This window comes from Rhinolophus hipposideros (genome assembly GCF_964194185.1).
Source record: "Rhinolophus hipposideros genome assembly, chromosome: 19".
NCBI classification, from domain to species: Eukaryota; Metazoa; Chordata; class Mammalia; order Chiroptera; family Rhinolophidae; genus Rhinolophus; species Rhinolophus hipposideros.
Genome location: NC_138065.1, coordinates 40,126,625 through 40,143,089, shown reverse-complemented (window position 1 = coordinate 40,143,089; position 16,465 = coordinate 40,126,625). Strand labels below are relative to the sequence as shown.

Below are 16,465 nucleotides of genomic sequence, written 5' to 3'. Positions count from 1 at the left end.
CCTTGTTAGATAGGTACTATCGTTATTCCCATTTACAGCTGAATAAACGAAGGCATGAAGAAATGAGGTAACTTGCTGAAGATACACAGTTATTAAATGTCACAACTAGGCTTTGAATCCTGGTTATCTGACCCAGAACTCTTATTAATCACCAGGCTCTGCCCCCTCCCTTGAACACCTGGAATAGCTCAGGTCTCAGTGAAAACTGTAGGATTTAGAATGCAATCCCTTTTGAATAAACAAAGGAGTGGGTTACTCACATAGCATTCTCTAAATAGGACTTGGAAAGGAAGTACATTCCCCCTCTCCTCTCATATTCCCACTCAACCCAAATGGCCTGTCTGCTTCCTTTAAGTGACATGACTTATAGGTATCATAAACTGGGATCCCCAGAGTGGCTGGGTCTGAAAGAGAAGACAGTTGCTGACTATAAAAGGCTCATGGGAGCTGGCTCTCCTCAGGCTGCCTCGGTTGGATCGGTGGTCTCACACACATTGGCACATGATCAAGTTGCCTGTTTGGCCCTCTTTAAATGCCAGTATCCAGACAACTCCTTTTCCAGGAAGGAAATACATTTTGATTAAAATGAAGCAAAGACTCCTTAGCTGATGATTGACTTTCTTTGTCCACCTTCTTATCTCTGTTATTAGTATTATAATGTATATAATAATTACCACACGGAAAAACTTTGTAATGTTTTTCAGGGCGAGGTTTCCTTACTTATCAGCAAGAAAATGCCATAGAGTGGGAACACCTTTTTAATGGATTTTTGGCGGAGACTTGGCACATGGCAGTTCTATGGGAGGAAATGTGAAATGGGGATATTATTCTGCTTCACCATGCTAAGGGGAGGATTCGAACTGCTCGGTAAACATGAGTCTGGTAATGAAATTAAAAAAACAGTTTTCTCTTTAACATCCTCCCCCCTCCCTCCATCTCATCCTTTCCACCTGGCTTCCCCCTGCATTCACAATCCAGCTTCCTTCCCTTCTCCCATCTTCCCTAACGATAGTCAGTGACACCCCACTCCCCGCTGTCTCTCTCATTTCCCTCCAAAGCCCCTCTCCTTTTCCTCCTGCTTTTTGCCCACGCAGCTCTCTCCGCCCCCTTTCTTCGCATCTCCCAAGTTCCCCAAGTGATCAGGGCGATAGTGTGGCTGCCGCCCCTCCTGGAGAAGTTTCCAGCTCCCCCTCCTGGCCGGGTTGAGTTGTGGGCTGGCCTGGGGCGTCCTGGCTTCTGGGGGGAATTAGACAAGAGGTGTCTGAAGCAGCGTCGAACACAGTCGAAAAAGGAAATTCCCGTTGCGCTAGTGAGTGCGCTGTCCCTCACTTTGGGTCTTTGGCACGCATTCTCCAAAGCCATTGTTTACACTGGGTGTTTGTGGGTTAGGAACAGGGCCGGTGCGAGCGCGGCTGACACTGTGCGCGCTTCCCTGGAACTGAATTGACCCCAGAATCAGTCCCGAGAGAAGTCACCCTGGCGGAGGGGGCGCTTCAGAGCAAAGGGAGGGGGGGGGGGACCGCAACTGGCCAATCAGGAGGCGAGGCCGAGCCAGGCTTGCAGCTCCGCGCTCCCGAGCGAGCGGCGAACAGTGGAAAGTTGGGAGCCTCAGAGGCTGGCGGGGAGGAGAGCGGCGGCGGCGGCGAGGGCGGCGGACTCGGCGGGGCGCTGCAGGGCGCAGGGCAGCCCCGGGCTCGGGCGGGCGCGCCGCCCGCACTGCGCTGCACGCCTCCCGGCCGCGGGCGGCTCCGGTCCCGGAGGAAGCCGCGTTCGGACAAAAGCTGCCGCATCTCCGCGGCTCAGCCCCTGCAGGGATTCGGGTTCGGTGCTTGTCCCCATCCGAGTCTCAGCTCCCAAAAATTTTTGCCGGGTCAAAGAGATTTCCAGAGGCTAATGAATTGCTGGGAGAGGAAAACCTCTGCCTGTTGTTGAGGAGGGCTAAGCACGGGGCTGAGGCGCCAAGAAAAAGAAAAAAAAGAAAAAGAAAAAAAAAAAAAGAAAGAAAATGATTTCCTGGGACATTGTCCACACGGCATTCCTGGGTGTTCTCCTTTATTCTTCCCTAGCTCAAGATGCAAGCCCCCAGGCTGAGAGCGGGGCGGAGGAAATTCCCGAGGGGGCCTCCACCTTGGCTTTTGTGTTTGATGTGACTGGTTCCATGTATGATGATTTAGTTCAGGTGATCGAAGGGGCTTCCAAAATTTTGGAGACGTCTTTGAGAAGACCTAAGAGACCTCTTTTCAACTTTGCGCTGGTGCCTTTCCATGATCCAGGTAAGGGGACGTGTTTATTCTTTGTGTTTGTTGTTTGTTCATGATCACGTCGTCTCAGGCTGTGAAATTGTTTCAGTGTTGGGAAGTTTCAGAACCTTTGTTGTTTTAAAAATGTGTGACTAAGAACAGTTGTAACAAAGAATTGCTGGTTGGCATGTGGGGTTGCTCTCTGATACCTACTCAGGTCGCAGCCATGGAATCCATGGATGGCTTGTTTCCGGTGCTTGGATGGTGGTCCCCCAACCTGGAAATGTGGAATTATGAACACCAGACTCAGGGTCTTCAACAGCAGCAGCAGCAAAGTAGCAAAGAACTGACTTTTTTAGTTTAGAGCTAAAGAATGTTTAATTCTGAAGGCAGATTTGGACCTGGGTTTTTCCGCAGCAGTCCTTTAAAATAAAAGCTAACATCCAGGTTGGGAGCCCACTCAGGATGACTCTCACAGAAGGGGGTGGGGAGCCTTGTGTGAGACACAAGGAAGCTTGTAAGTAATTATTACTCGTGGAACGGAAGAGATGAAAATAAGAGAGAACCCATTCATTTCTCAACAGCATCTATTCATCTTTGCACCAGGACATCATTACTTAGGTTCACGGATGGGTATAAACATTATGTCTGTGTTTCATACAGTAGAAATGCATGTAATTTGGTATGTGGGTGCTCTTTAAAGGTAGTTGAAGCCAAATGACTTGATTTTTTTTTTTTTTTTTTTGCCCTAAAGCTATGGGTTTCAGCTGCTCCACTGTAATACGATCCCATTTACTTTTTTCAGTTTCTCTTTAAAGTGGCACCTTTCTGTGAGGCTCACAGGAGCTCTCATTGTCATTGCTGAGGGTAACATTGCCAGGGGAGTCCTGGGGCTTGCTGTCTAATATCCACCTGAGTTTCATTAGCACAAGTCCCGAACCAGTTGAAGAAATAAAGCAGTGGTTTCTTAAAAGTCCTCCCCCACTGTTCTCCCACATTTTTCCTGCTTTGAAATTCTGTCTTCTTACTAGAAGACCTTGACACAACCTCTTCACAATGAGACCTGCTCAATGCGGAGAATTTCAGAGTCTTTCCTTGTGCATTTAACAAACACGAGTTCAAAATATTGCTAGGTATTAAAGGTGGCAGGCTTCAGGTAGTTTTTTTTTTTTTTAAAGTAGTGTGGGGAGAAATTTAGGGGAGAAATAGAACTTTCTGGGACTTTTTTCTTCAAATGATGGAAACCATAACCTATCCTACTCATCTGGGATGTACACACATATAGTAATTTCTACACTGATGAATCATGAAATGTTCTTTATATGTGAATGAAGAATTGAATGGTCATTTACTATGTTTACTTTCTTAGTAACAGACCTCATTTTTTTTAACGTTTCAATTTATTAAATATCAAGATGCCAATTGTGATGCAGTTCATGACTTTTGTTATTTTGGAATAGACCTAAATATGTTTCCTCCATTGGGATAAATCTGAACATGGCCAAAAAATAAAGTAAAAATTGTCTTCTCTAATTAACACCATAATTTGCTCTTCTTCAAAAGACTTATGAAACGGAACAAACAGAACACAGAAGTTGCCTCAAGTCATAAATGGAAACTGTATCATCATGATATTTTGATGTGATATGAAAATTATTGGAATAAATTGTATTGTGGTATGCCGCATTCCAATTGTTACCAAATGGGAAAGTTTGCTGCAGTTGACTTTCCTTATAGTTTAGCAATCATGTTTCAAAGCAGGGGAAACTTGGCATGCTAATAAGAGATGACTAATAAATTAGAGCTTTTTAGCATTAATATGAGAATATGACTAAATTGGTTCCATAAACTTAATTGTATATATAATTCAGCAAAACTATTTATTCTGTGCGTTGTGATTCAGAGTAGAAAGAAGTAGCCAAGTGTTTCTGTTATCTAAGAGTATTTTTGAAGATAAAAAGGGAAGAAGTTAAAACATATCGATGAACTTTAGTTTACTAATTCATTTTAATGGATTGTAATAATATCTTGGTGTGACATAGTCTCTCTCTGTTTCTCTCTCTGTGTAATCATTAAGAGTTTTTGATTTCTTTTCACTTCTAATTGGTGATCAGCTGGGAATGACAGAAAAAAAATTGAATGGGGATTGGCTGTTTTACTAAGTGACATTGGAAAAGTCAGATTACCTTTTTGAATCTGTTTCCTTAACTATAAAATGAGGGAAGTGGATTTGAATGTCTCTAAGGTCACTTCTGACATTTTATGGCTGTCTGTTTTACATGTGGTTGTTTTGCATAATCCCTAACACATATTCTTATGGTTGGGTTATACAATCGACATTGACAGAAATAAGGTGTGGAATTTAATATAATAATTATATACATTATAATCGTAATTATTATTTATATTAATAACCTTGACTACAGCTTTTCTATGCCCCTTGATATCTGCTATTGCATTTAACTAGATGGAATACTGGACTATAAGATCTGGGATATAGTCTAAGGCATTTGACAGAAACCTTTAGACCTTTTCAGATGATTGCTTTGGACATCTGCATTACAGTTTGGGGCAAGGTGTGTGCTTGCAGTTGTGGGTAAAAATTAAAATACATGGAAAACATGGATATACTAGAGGAATAAGTCTAACAAGGAAGTGATAAAAATCAGTCAGAAAGCGTGCACCTAGGAAGCCAGTGTTGGAGGACCAAGAACATACTCAGGTAGAAGGAATACTTGTCCCTAAGCAACCACTAACTTACTTTCTGTCTCTAAAGATTTTCCTGTTCTGATCTTTTATGTGAATGGAATCATATAGTATGTGCTCTGTTTTGACTGGCTTCTTTCACTTTAGCATAATGTTTTCAAGATTCATTCATGTTGTAGCATGTAATAGTACTTGATTCCTTTTCATGGCCAAATGATATTCCATTGTATGGATGTACCACATTTTGTTATTTATTAATCCATAATGGCTATTTGGGTTGTTTCCACTCTTTTGGCAACTATGAATAGTTCTATAAACATTTGTATAAAAGTTTCTGTGTGGATATATTGATATTGTGATTTATAATAAGAAATATATATTTGGTCTTTGTCCCCATTTCTGGCTTAAAGCTGCTAAAACCCTTTGGAATTTCCAAAGTGGTGAGAGCCTTAAAGGTATCTTTTGTTCTGTTAATGAAGTTACTTTTGGACTTCACCTAGGAATAGGTGATGGTTTCCAGGAGACCTAACCATGTGATTAGAGGATTGGAACTTTCTCTCCCACCCCTGACCTCTGGGGAGGGGAAAGGGACTGGAGGTTGAATCAATTGCCAATTGCCAATGATTTAATCAATCATGACTATGTAATGAAGCTTTTATAAAAACCCAAAATGAGGTCTTTGGAGAGCTTTCAGGTTGGCAAACATGTGGAGATGCAGGGAGAATGGTGAGCTCCAAGAACATGAAAACTCTGTGCCCTGTTCCCCACACCTTGCCCTATGTATCTCTTCCATCTGGTTATTCCTGAGTTATATCCTTTCGTAATAAAACTGGTGATCTAGTGAGTAAATGGCTTTCCAGACTTGTTTGAGCTGCTCTAGCAAATTAATTGAACCCAAGGAGGGGGTTGTGGGAACCTCTGATTTATAGTCGGTTGGTCAGGAGCACAGGAGATAATGTGGGCTTGTGACTGGCATCTGAAGTTGGGTGTGGGCAGTCTTGTAGAACTGAACCCTTAACCTGTGGAATCTGATGCTATGTCCGGGTAGATAGGCATCCCAAATGAGTTGAATTCTCAGACAGCCTGCTGGTATCTGAGAATTGTTTGTTGGAAATATGGGAAATACTCCCTCCCCGTACTGAAATTGAGTGCACAGAACACAAAAGAACATGTCTTCATGTCTTTGAGTATATACCTAGTTATGGAATTGCTGGGTCATGGTAACTCTATGTTTAACTGTTAGAGGAACTGAAAGATGGTTTCCAAAGTAGGTGTACCATTTTACATTGCCACCAACAGTGTATGAGGGTTCTGATTTCTTTGCGGCCTCATCACCACTAGTTTATTATTGAACTTGTTGATTCTTACATATTAATTTTTACTGTGCTTTTTACAACCCTCAACATGTATTTCTGTCTTCCTCAGAACACAACTTTGGGGAGGGCCAATGGTCTCTTCTATTATCACTCAGTCTTTCGTTTCTCCTCTTCTCCATATGGCAGATACCAGAGGCAGAGAACAAAAAATGAGGGAGTGCATTTTAATGAATTACTTCATATAAAGAAATGTTCTCTTCCTATCTTTCACAATTATGTCTTCACTTTTTTCCCCCTCAAGATGTCTAATGTCAGTCTACATTTATTCATTCATTTACTCACCTGCTATGTTTCAGGCATTGCTTCAGACATGAGGGGTGCAAAAGGGAATGTAACAGACAAAAGCTTCTGTACTCACGGAGCTCACATTCTATGGGGGGCACAGATATATAAAATAATTCCAATACATATGGTATGTTTATTGATGATATTTGCTCTGGGGAAAATAAGCTGCAAAGGGCCATGAGTTTGAGGTGGGCTGAGAGTGTTAAAATTTTAAATGTGATTAGGAAAATCCCCCAAAGGTCACATTTGAACAAAGACTTGAAGAAGATGAGGGAGGGGGCAGTGAGTATATCTGAGGAAAGACTTTGGCAGGCAGAGGAATCATAAATGAAATGCTTTTGAAACTGGCAGGAGCTGCCATGTTCAAGGAACTGTGAAAAGACCAGTGCTTCTAGAGCCCAGAGAGTGAGAGAGAGAAGTCAGGAAGCGAGGTCAGAAAGGTGACGGGGCCACACCGTAGAAGGACACCTAAGGCCCTGTGACTTTGGCTTGTCTCTGAGTGAGCTGGGGAGCCATTTTAGGGTTTTGAACAGAGCAGTGACATAATCTGACTTACGCATCCACATAATCATTCTGGCTGTTGTTTGAGAATAGTCTAAGGTAGAACACGGGCAGGACCAGGGAAGGTAGAAGACTACGAGCACCATTCAAGCAGAAGAGGATGGTCTAGCTTGGGTGAAGTCGGTAGCCATGGAAATTTAGAGAAAGAGTTGAAGTCTGTTTATTTTGAAGAAGAAACCTAAAGGATTTCATGATGGACTGGATGGGATGCGTGAGAAAAAAGAAGACAAGGGAGGTTCTGAGTTTGGCTTGAGTGGATAGAAGCAGAGCATAGCCATTTACTGAGATGGAGAAGAATGAGCAAGAAGCAGATTTGAGAAACTGAGAAGTTGAGGCTTTCATTTTTTGATATTTTTACGTTCAAGATGCCTTTTTGTACCTAAGTGGAGATAAGTTTGGTACTAAGTTTGAGATGCCCTTTGAATGCCAAATGAAGGTATTAAGAAGGCAGTTGGATATATGAAATTAGAGTTCAAAGGAAAAGGTCTAGATCAGAGATATAAATTTGGGACCCAAAGGCATACAGATACCGTATTTGCCGGCGTATAAGATGACCGGGCGTATAACATTTCCACTCAAAATACAGAGTTTGTTATATACTCGCCGTATAAGACTACCCCCTCTTCCGCACACCTTCCACACACCAAATAACTTTCAGTTTAAAATTTGCATCATACTTCTTTCTTTTGGCTGGTGCCATGATAGGGATGATAGGGGTTTGACTGGTCGACATTTTCTATGCTGTACTGTACAATGGTGCAGTATTGTGGTTGGCTGTTGGCTGTATACAAAGCCTGATTTGATTGGTCCCTGCTCCCTGTTTGCCCGCCCTGTCACTATAGCAGTCTGGTCCACCCTTGCATCAGCATCTCCCTGGGACCTCACTAGTGCGCAAGTGCGAGCTCTTCAACATTCTAACAGGCACCATGATAGCGCAAAATCGCGAATCTTCAATGCATATGTAAAGAAATATACGGTAACCCGAATTTACCACACTCGCAAAATCGCACACAGCCGACCATACACCCAGTATGGTATCGCGATTCACGATTTTGCGCTATCATACTGGGTGTATGCTCGGCTGTGTGCGATTTTGCGAGTGTGGTAAAATCGCATAACAGCAAAATCGCATAACAGCCGAGCATACACCCAGCAGCGCTGCTGATGCCTGAACGGTATGTGGAATGAAGTGGGTGGGCATCGGGAGGCCACTATGGCACGGGGCAAGCACTATGGGCAGTCTATCTGAAGTGTACCTGGCGTATAAGACGACCCCCCCACTTGGAGGCATATTTTTCGGGGCCAAAAAATCGTCTTATACGCCGGCAAATACGGTAGATGGTATTTAGAGCTATGAGGCTAGATGAGAACACTAAGGGATTGAGTAAAAAGAGAATAGTAAAGGTCTGAGGACCCAGCACTGGGACACTCCAATATTTAACAGTCAGAGAAATGAGGATAAACCAGTCTGAGAAATTAAAGCCAGAGAGGATGGAGAAGAGTATATTATCCTAGAAGTCAAGAAAAGAAAGCGTTTCAAAGAAGCACAATTGGTTAATTAAGAGAAGTACTGAGAATTGGCTCATCTATTTAGCAACGTGGAAGTCACTAGTGACTCATCAAGAGGATGTGAAGTGAAGTGATGGGAGTGGAAGCCTGTTTGGAGAGAATTCAAAAGGCAATGGAAGAAGAGGACTTGGAAATCTTTGGAAGTGTATTGTTTCTTACTAACTACTGGAATAGTTTCTTTGTTCATGAAGCTAAAATTGAAACTAGTTTTGATAAATGATTCAAGCCGTATTTCACAAAATGCAAATGTGATGAAGTAGGAAGGATATCCAATTTGGAACAAATTTGGGTTCTCTTCCTTATTCTTGTAATTTAAGCAAATCATTTAACCCTGCCAGATGTCTGTTTCTCTGTTTATAAAATTAGTGCATTGATAAGTTAGTATCAAAGAACATGATTTTAATGATCATAACGTAGTGAAAGATAACTGATTGTAAAGAGAAACATCATAGCAAGGACTTTATTCGTTGGGAGAAATATCGGCGTTATATGTCTCTACACTTAGTGTTTCATAGTAGCAATACCTGTGATCCCTCAGTGACTTTGTATGATTCTGCAGTACCTACACAGTGTTACAAAAACACTCCAGGTCTTTTATGAAACGACTTTCTTAGAATATTTTTCTGAACAGTAGTAAAATTTCATGAAACCATAATGAATAGAACAAATTTGACAAGGAAAATATTGCATATTCAGGCCTGGAAAACCTGTAGAAATGTATACAAGCTGAACTTTAAATTAAAGTGTCTTCGGTTTCAGTGGGTATAGAAAAAGAGGCAAGAAGTTATTAGTCTCCTTTTGCCACTAGCACATGCTATGTGCTGAAGGGTTTTCATGAGGGAAAGCATTGGTCTTTTAAGTCCAAGAGAAATCCAACGAAAGGAAATGAACTAAAATTTAAGAGTGAGAGATTTTGGCTGGACAATGATAACTTTGTAACCTCAGATGATAGAGTATTTCAGCCTGAGAGAGTGGGTCCCACGTCACTGGATGTTTTCTGAGGATATGTAGAGACGTTTGCTATGAATGCTTTCTCCCAAAGTATAAGGACCACATTTTGATAAAGATGTTAAATGTGTCAGGGATGTTTAGAGCTAACAGAATCCTCTCTGATGCCCAAAGAATGAAGTTTGTTTGTTTGTTTATTTTTTTCGAAATTGAGGAACAACTTTTAATTGATTGTTGATAAATCAGAATTTGGTTTTGCTTATGATTTATCTCTGTTCAAACAGTAACCATTCTCGATGGTCTTTATAACCCTGCTTACCTACCTTTCTTTTGGACTAGACATTAAGCTCTTTGGGCAGGACCCATCTATCTTACAGGCCTGGCACACACTAGACACTCAATAAATGTTTCCTGAATGAATGAATGAATGAATGAATGAATGAATGCTGGAAACAAGAACCAAAGATTACTCTGAGTATTTTAATCCTTCCTGTCATGTCTATGATTTTAGTTTTTAAATCATAACAATCAGAAGAATAAACTAAACAACGTAATGTTTGCTAATTAGACCTTTTTCTTGATATAGATCTCCTACCCAAGCTTGAATATGAAATAGAAGTCTCATTGTGACCCATGTAGTGACTGGGTCTTGGGTAGTCATTGCATGTTCGTACAGCAGGTGTATTTGGGAAAGGGGGATTTCTATGCACTCTGGAATGTCTTAGTTGCATGCTGTAAGACAATCTGTCTACTTTCCAATTTTAACTGGATTGACTGAAGGAGTGTCACTACAAATAAATTAATTTCTGGGGAGCATTGTGCAAACAAAAGATCCACATCGTAGGTGGTTCTCACAAGTCTACAGGCATTCCTAACCTTGGCTTTGTTTTCTTCTGATAAATCCCCATGAGGATCCCCATCTCTATGGAGAGTAGAAAAAATTTCAAAATGGACTTACATCAAATGTAAGCTGTAATGATACCAACTTTACCTACTTTAGTCATGTTATCATGGTTAAAAAACAATATACGAGGTCTGACAATTAAGTTTACAAACTTGTTGCAATGATGTTGCTAACTTTTTTTTATGTCAGAGGGATTATTCATTATGAATATGTACCAACTGTACAAACAGTTAACCAAGTTGACTATTTGTGGGTGCTGAAACAGTTAGATGAAAATGACCTGAACTTTTTGCCAACAATTAATGGCTCTTGCATCACGACAATGCACCAGCTCACATGGCACTGTCTGTGAGGGAGTTTTTAGCCAGTAAACAAATCACTGTATTGGAACACCCTCCCTACTCATCTGATCTGGCCCCCAATGACTTCTTTCTTGACCTGAAGATGAAATACTGAAAGGAAGACATTTTGATGACATTCTGGACATCAAAAGTAATACAATGACAGCTCTGATGGCCATTCCAGAAAAAGAGTTCCACAATTTCTTTGAAGGGTGGACTAGGTGCTGGCATCGGTGCATAGTCTCCCAAGGGGAGTACTTCGAAGGTGACCATAGTGATATTCAGCACTTTTTCTAGGATGAGTTCACGAACTTAATTGTGAGACTGGTGTTGTCCTTACTTATTGAATGACTCACCTTGGCCTATAAATATCAACTAGACACTGGAGAGAAGCCAGTTATCATGAAAAACAGTAGAACATTTATAGCAATAAGACTGAAAAATTTAATAGAAAAAATATCTATTTGATGACCTGCCTATCAATCAACCCACAGGGAAAGGACAATTCAGAGCAGTTCAAATGCGGTACCATTTGAATATACTCAATGTTTGAGAAGCGTGGGTTCATTGCTACACTGGCCCCTTGAAACCCTAGACCACTGCTTCATAATTGGGAAACCAATGAGAAAATTTAAAAATCCAAAGATAAGCCATTATATTCACTGATTCACGCATTTATTCACTCACTCATCAGTCAATAATAGACTTCCTACTATTTGTCAAGGACTATGGTAGGTGCTTTTGATTCAAAGATAGTGAGGCAAAGATAACAATCGATGAGGTGAAGGGCAAGAGAAATAACAATATTATTATATATACCACAATACGTTTCATAGTAGAAAGAAGCACAGGGCTGTGTGAGCCCAGGGCAGTGCCCCTGGTCAGCAAAGATTTTTCTGGAAGAAATGTGGCCTGGCTGACACCTGAGGAAAGTCCATGAGCAAAAGCAGCTTAAGCAAAATATTAAGAAATTTGGATTTTATCCTGAAAGTTACCAGGAGCCTAGAAGGATTATAAGTGAGGAGTCACATGATTGGGTTTTCATTTTAGATTTCTATCTCTTGGAGGGATTGGAGCAAGGCAGTCCTGAGAGCTGAGAAATGAAATCTGAGGCCATCACAGCAATTCAGGGGGGTCAATACTGAGGTGACTCGGGCATAGGAAGAAGGGTATAGATAGACTTCTAAGAACATCCAATGAACTTGGCCCTTAGAACATGGTAAAAAGGGAAATATGATTGCCTTCTGTAGGTTAAAATAGGAAATTGGCACGCAATGGAGAAAAGATATGTAAAGTTAGTTTTAAGAGATACCGTTACTCACAGGTCAGTAGTCTTGATAGTAAGTGGCTGATGCATTAACTAGTCCAAAATAAAATATCCATGAAAAGTATGGGGGACTCTCTTTTTCATTGCAGAAACACACATCAGCATTGTACAATCAAGGTATTTTTTTAAAATGGAAGTATAATTGTCGTATAACATTATATTAGTTTCAGATATACAACATAATGATTTGCTATTAGTATATATTGTGAAATAATCACTATAATAAGTCTAGTTAACATCACCATACGTGTTATACATTTTTTTTTCATGTGATGAGAACTTTAAAGATTTACTCTCTCAGCAACTTTCAGATATTCAACACAGTATCCGCTATAGTCATCCTAATGGACGCCACACAGCCAGAACTTACTTATCTTATAACTGCAAGTTTGTGCCTTTTGACCTCCATCACCCATTTCACTCACCTTCTGCTCCCCACCTCTGGCAACCACCAATAATATGTTCGCTCTGTCTGAGCTCAGTTTTTATTTCCTAGATTTCACATATAAGTGATATACAGTATTTGTCTTTGTCTGTGTGACTTATTTTGCTTAGCGTAATGCCCTGAAGGTCCATTCATGTTGTTACAAATGGCAAGAGTTCCTTCTTTTTGTGGCTGAGTAATATTCCATGGAAGTATAATTGACACATAACATTGAGAAATATATATCCATTCATCCATCGATAGACACTTAGGTTGTTTCCATATCTTGGCTGTTGTAAATAGTGCTGCAGTGAACATAGGGGTGCAGATATCTTTTCAAGTTAGTGTTGTTGTTTTTTTGTTTTCTCTTCAGATTAATACCCAGAAGTGGAATTGCTGGATCACATGGTAGTTCTGTTTTTAATTTTTTGAGGAACTTCCACACTGTTTTCCATAGCGGTTGCAGCAGTTTACATCTCCACTAACGGTACACAAGAGTTTTCTTTTCTTTTTTTTTTTTAACCACATTCTCTTCAACCCTGTTATTTCTCGTCTTTTTGATAATAGTCATTCTAACAGGTGTGAGGTGATACCTCCTTGTGGTTTTGATTTGCATTTTCCTTATAATTAGTGATGTTGAGTATATTTTCATGTACCTGTTGACCAACTGTATGTCTGTTTTGGAAAGATGTCTATTCAGATCCTCTGTCCATTTTTAATTGAATTATTATTATTATTTTTGCCAAGTTCTAGCGAGGGTTCAGAGTATAGTTTATTCTACACTTAAATAACCAGTCCACCCGTAAGCAACATTCCAAATGTGGTGATAGACTGTTTATCTTTATAAATATATAATGATGTCATTACATATTTGGATCATACCATTAACTCTCCTTGTTTTGATTGCGTGCTCACCAAAGAGCCTCCCTGATAATTTGACCTCATGTACTTTCCTTATGGGGAGAGAATGCTTTGGTCAGACTGGCACATGCATCAGATTTACCAGACAGTTATATTCCTCATTGGTAACACATATTTTGACACACCAGCTTTATAGGTCAATCTCTATTGTTTAAAATAGTCTGACAGTGTCAAGTTAAAGTTCCCGAGTTTGTAATTTTGAGAACCTTGCTTGATGATGAATTTATTAAAGTAAATGCTTCTCTGGGGTGGGGGGGGGATCTGTTTGGGTGGCCTGTCAGTCTCCAGGTATGACCCCTTCAGCATTTCCAACTGTCACTATTAGTGTGAAGAGTGCCAAGAGGCTGTTCTGTCCACTTGAAACTTAACTAGATGACAGCTGAAACCATTGGAATAAATGAGGTCATCCAAGGGATATATGTAGACAGAAAAGAAGGAAGGTGGGATGAAACTATGGAGAACACAAGTATTTAAAAGACACGGAAAAGGGAACTTTATAAAAGATTCTGGAAAGGAGAGCCCAGATCAATAGGAAGAGAAACAGAAATGAGCAATGTTTGAAACCTAAAAAGGTGTTAGATTTAAGCAGAAGTTGTCCATTGTATTCACTTACAAGGTTACTGAAAATAAAGGCTAAATTAACAGACTACAATGGACACTCTTCATTGGGGTTGTGGAGCCAGGAGGCTGAAGTGATTGGTAAGAAAATTGTGGTTAAAAGCATAGGTCCTAGAGTCTGATGCCTGGGTGGGAAGCCTGGTTCCCCCAATTACTTGGCACATGATCTTAACTTTATGGGGCTTCAGTTTTAGTTGCTGGAGATAATATTAGCTACTTTATAAACTTGATGTGAAGATTGAAATAGCAAATGTCCAAAACTTCGCACAATGTCTTGCACACAGTAAATTCTCAATAAACGTTAATTATTGGGGCTTAGAGTTGAGCAAGAACATTTTAAGATGGGAGAGAGGAGAGAATGTTTAAGTACTGCTTGAAAAAGAGTTAACAGAGTAGAGGAGAAAGAATATACCAAGAAGAGAACAGATAATTTCTGAAACCAGGATTCTGAGGAAGCAAGAGGAGACAGGGTGCACAGTAGAAGGGTTGGTTGTTGGCAGCAGAAGAACTTTGGTTGATTGTGATAGGAGAGAAGCAGGCTCCATCATGGACAAGGTGGTGGGGATGCAGGATATTGGGTGACTTCCTGTCTGGTGTACTCTTCTCTAAGGAACAGAAAGGAGTCATTTGATGATAGGAAGGGAGTGGTACTAGAAGGATCAGTAAGGGATTTTAGAAGAACAATGGAGTTTTGGAAGTAGAATGTGATATGGACACACAGATGGTATTCCAGTTATTTCAGAAGAGGAATCCGTGATGCTTGAACGCTGCCTGGCTGTGTGACTTTCTCCATCGGCTCTCAGCAGCCTGGGCGTGACTGCTGAAGTCAACCACTGATTTAATCTAGGACTTGGGTTTTGTTGAGCAGGTGTTACTAAAGAAACAAGATATGATTGAGAAGGGTATTTGTAAGAAAGAGAATGAAGCGAAGGATCATAGGGCCAAATCTGGACTGACAAGAGTTGAGAATTTTCATGTGAAAGACACTGTAACAGGAAGCTGTGATTATTATTTTAGAAGAATAGCCAACGTGATTGATCATAGAATTTTACTTGAGTAGAAAAGGAAGTTAAACCAGAATGAAGATTGTGAAATTGAGATCAAGGCCCTTGAGTCTGTAGAGTTGAATGTGTATATTAAAGTAACCCACATACTAACCGCTTAAAATGGCGAGGAAGACAGTGAATCATGCGCCACTTTTCTATTTAATAAGATTTATTGAGAAGTCTCCAGGCGGCAGTTGTCAATGATGAAGAGGGTTACAGGGTGCGATAGGTGGTGTTCACCTCAAAATGACAGGTGCTTTCTCTGAAGGTAGAGAAGTAACGAACTGGGAGTGGGTAAAATGCTGACCCACCTCTTGACCCTGGTGTATGTGGGGTGTTGGAGAATGAGCAGACCCCACTGGGGAGGTGGTGTCATCAGTGGAAAGCTCTGTTTCTGCAGAAGTGGGAGGTAGATGGAGAGTTCCTGTAGGAAGATAGTTTGGAAGGCCACAGGATTTCTGAGACCATCGGATGGTGAAAGAACAAGTCATGAGAAAAGAAATGGAGAGGACGAGAGTACGAGAAAGAGGAGTGGTTTGCATTTGGGGAAGTGACCACAGATGACGGTGATAGAAAGCAGAGTAGGAGATGCTGGTTGCAAAGTCTAACTGAAGCTTGGGTATAAATTTACGAAACCAGTTCAGGCCCTGGGAGAGTTGGAGCCTGGTGAAGTCAGCTGTTGGCAACTCCAAGGGTAGCATGGCTGCCAGGGACTCCTGAGGAAACACCTCTTCTCACATGTCTTCTTGACACAGGCTTAGTAGCATGATTTTTATTTCTAGCAATATCAGCTACCATTTTATTTTTCGAGTCATTACTATGGATCAGACACTGAACAGGATACATTCTGTACTTTATATCACTTATGGCTCACAAAAACTCTTAGTAATAGATGTTATCTTTATTTTACATATGCAGCAACAGAGGCTTGTATTACATAAACTCTCACAAAATATACAAAGTTTCCTGAAAAAGAATAGCTTTCTACAAGTTATTATTATTATTATTTTTGGGCCCCTTCGTTTGTTTTGAGAAATGTGTGCGATTGCAGAGATATGCCCGTGGCAAAGGGACCTCTGTGTTAGTTTCCAAGGGCTGCCATAAGCAAGTACCACACACGGGGTGGCTAAAACAACAGAAATTTATTGTGTCACAGTTCTGGAAGTTAGAAGTCTGAAATCAAGATGTTGGCAGTTTCC

General features: G+C 40.7%; 1 protein-coding gene across 1 annotated transcript in view; it reads left to right on the top strand.

Moving 5' to 3' along the window:
• The first annotated feature begins 1,794 nt into the window (after positions 1-1,794).
• HMCN1 (hemicentin 1) overlaps positions 1,795-16,465 on the top strand; it is a 398,907-nt gene continuing 384,236 nt past the window's right edge. Inside the window, exon 1 of the mRNA XM_081026514.1 lies at positions 1,795-2,273. Within this exon, the coding sequence (XP_080882640.1) occupies positions 2,006-2,273 (268 nt within the window). The 5' untranslated portion in view covers positions 1,795-2,005. The remainder of the gene's footprint in view (positions 2,274-16,465) is intronic.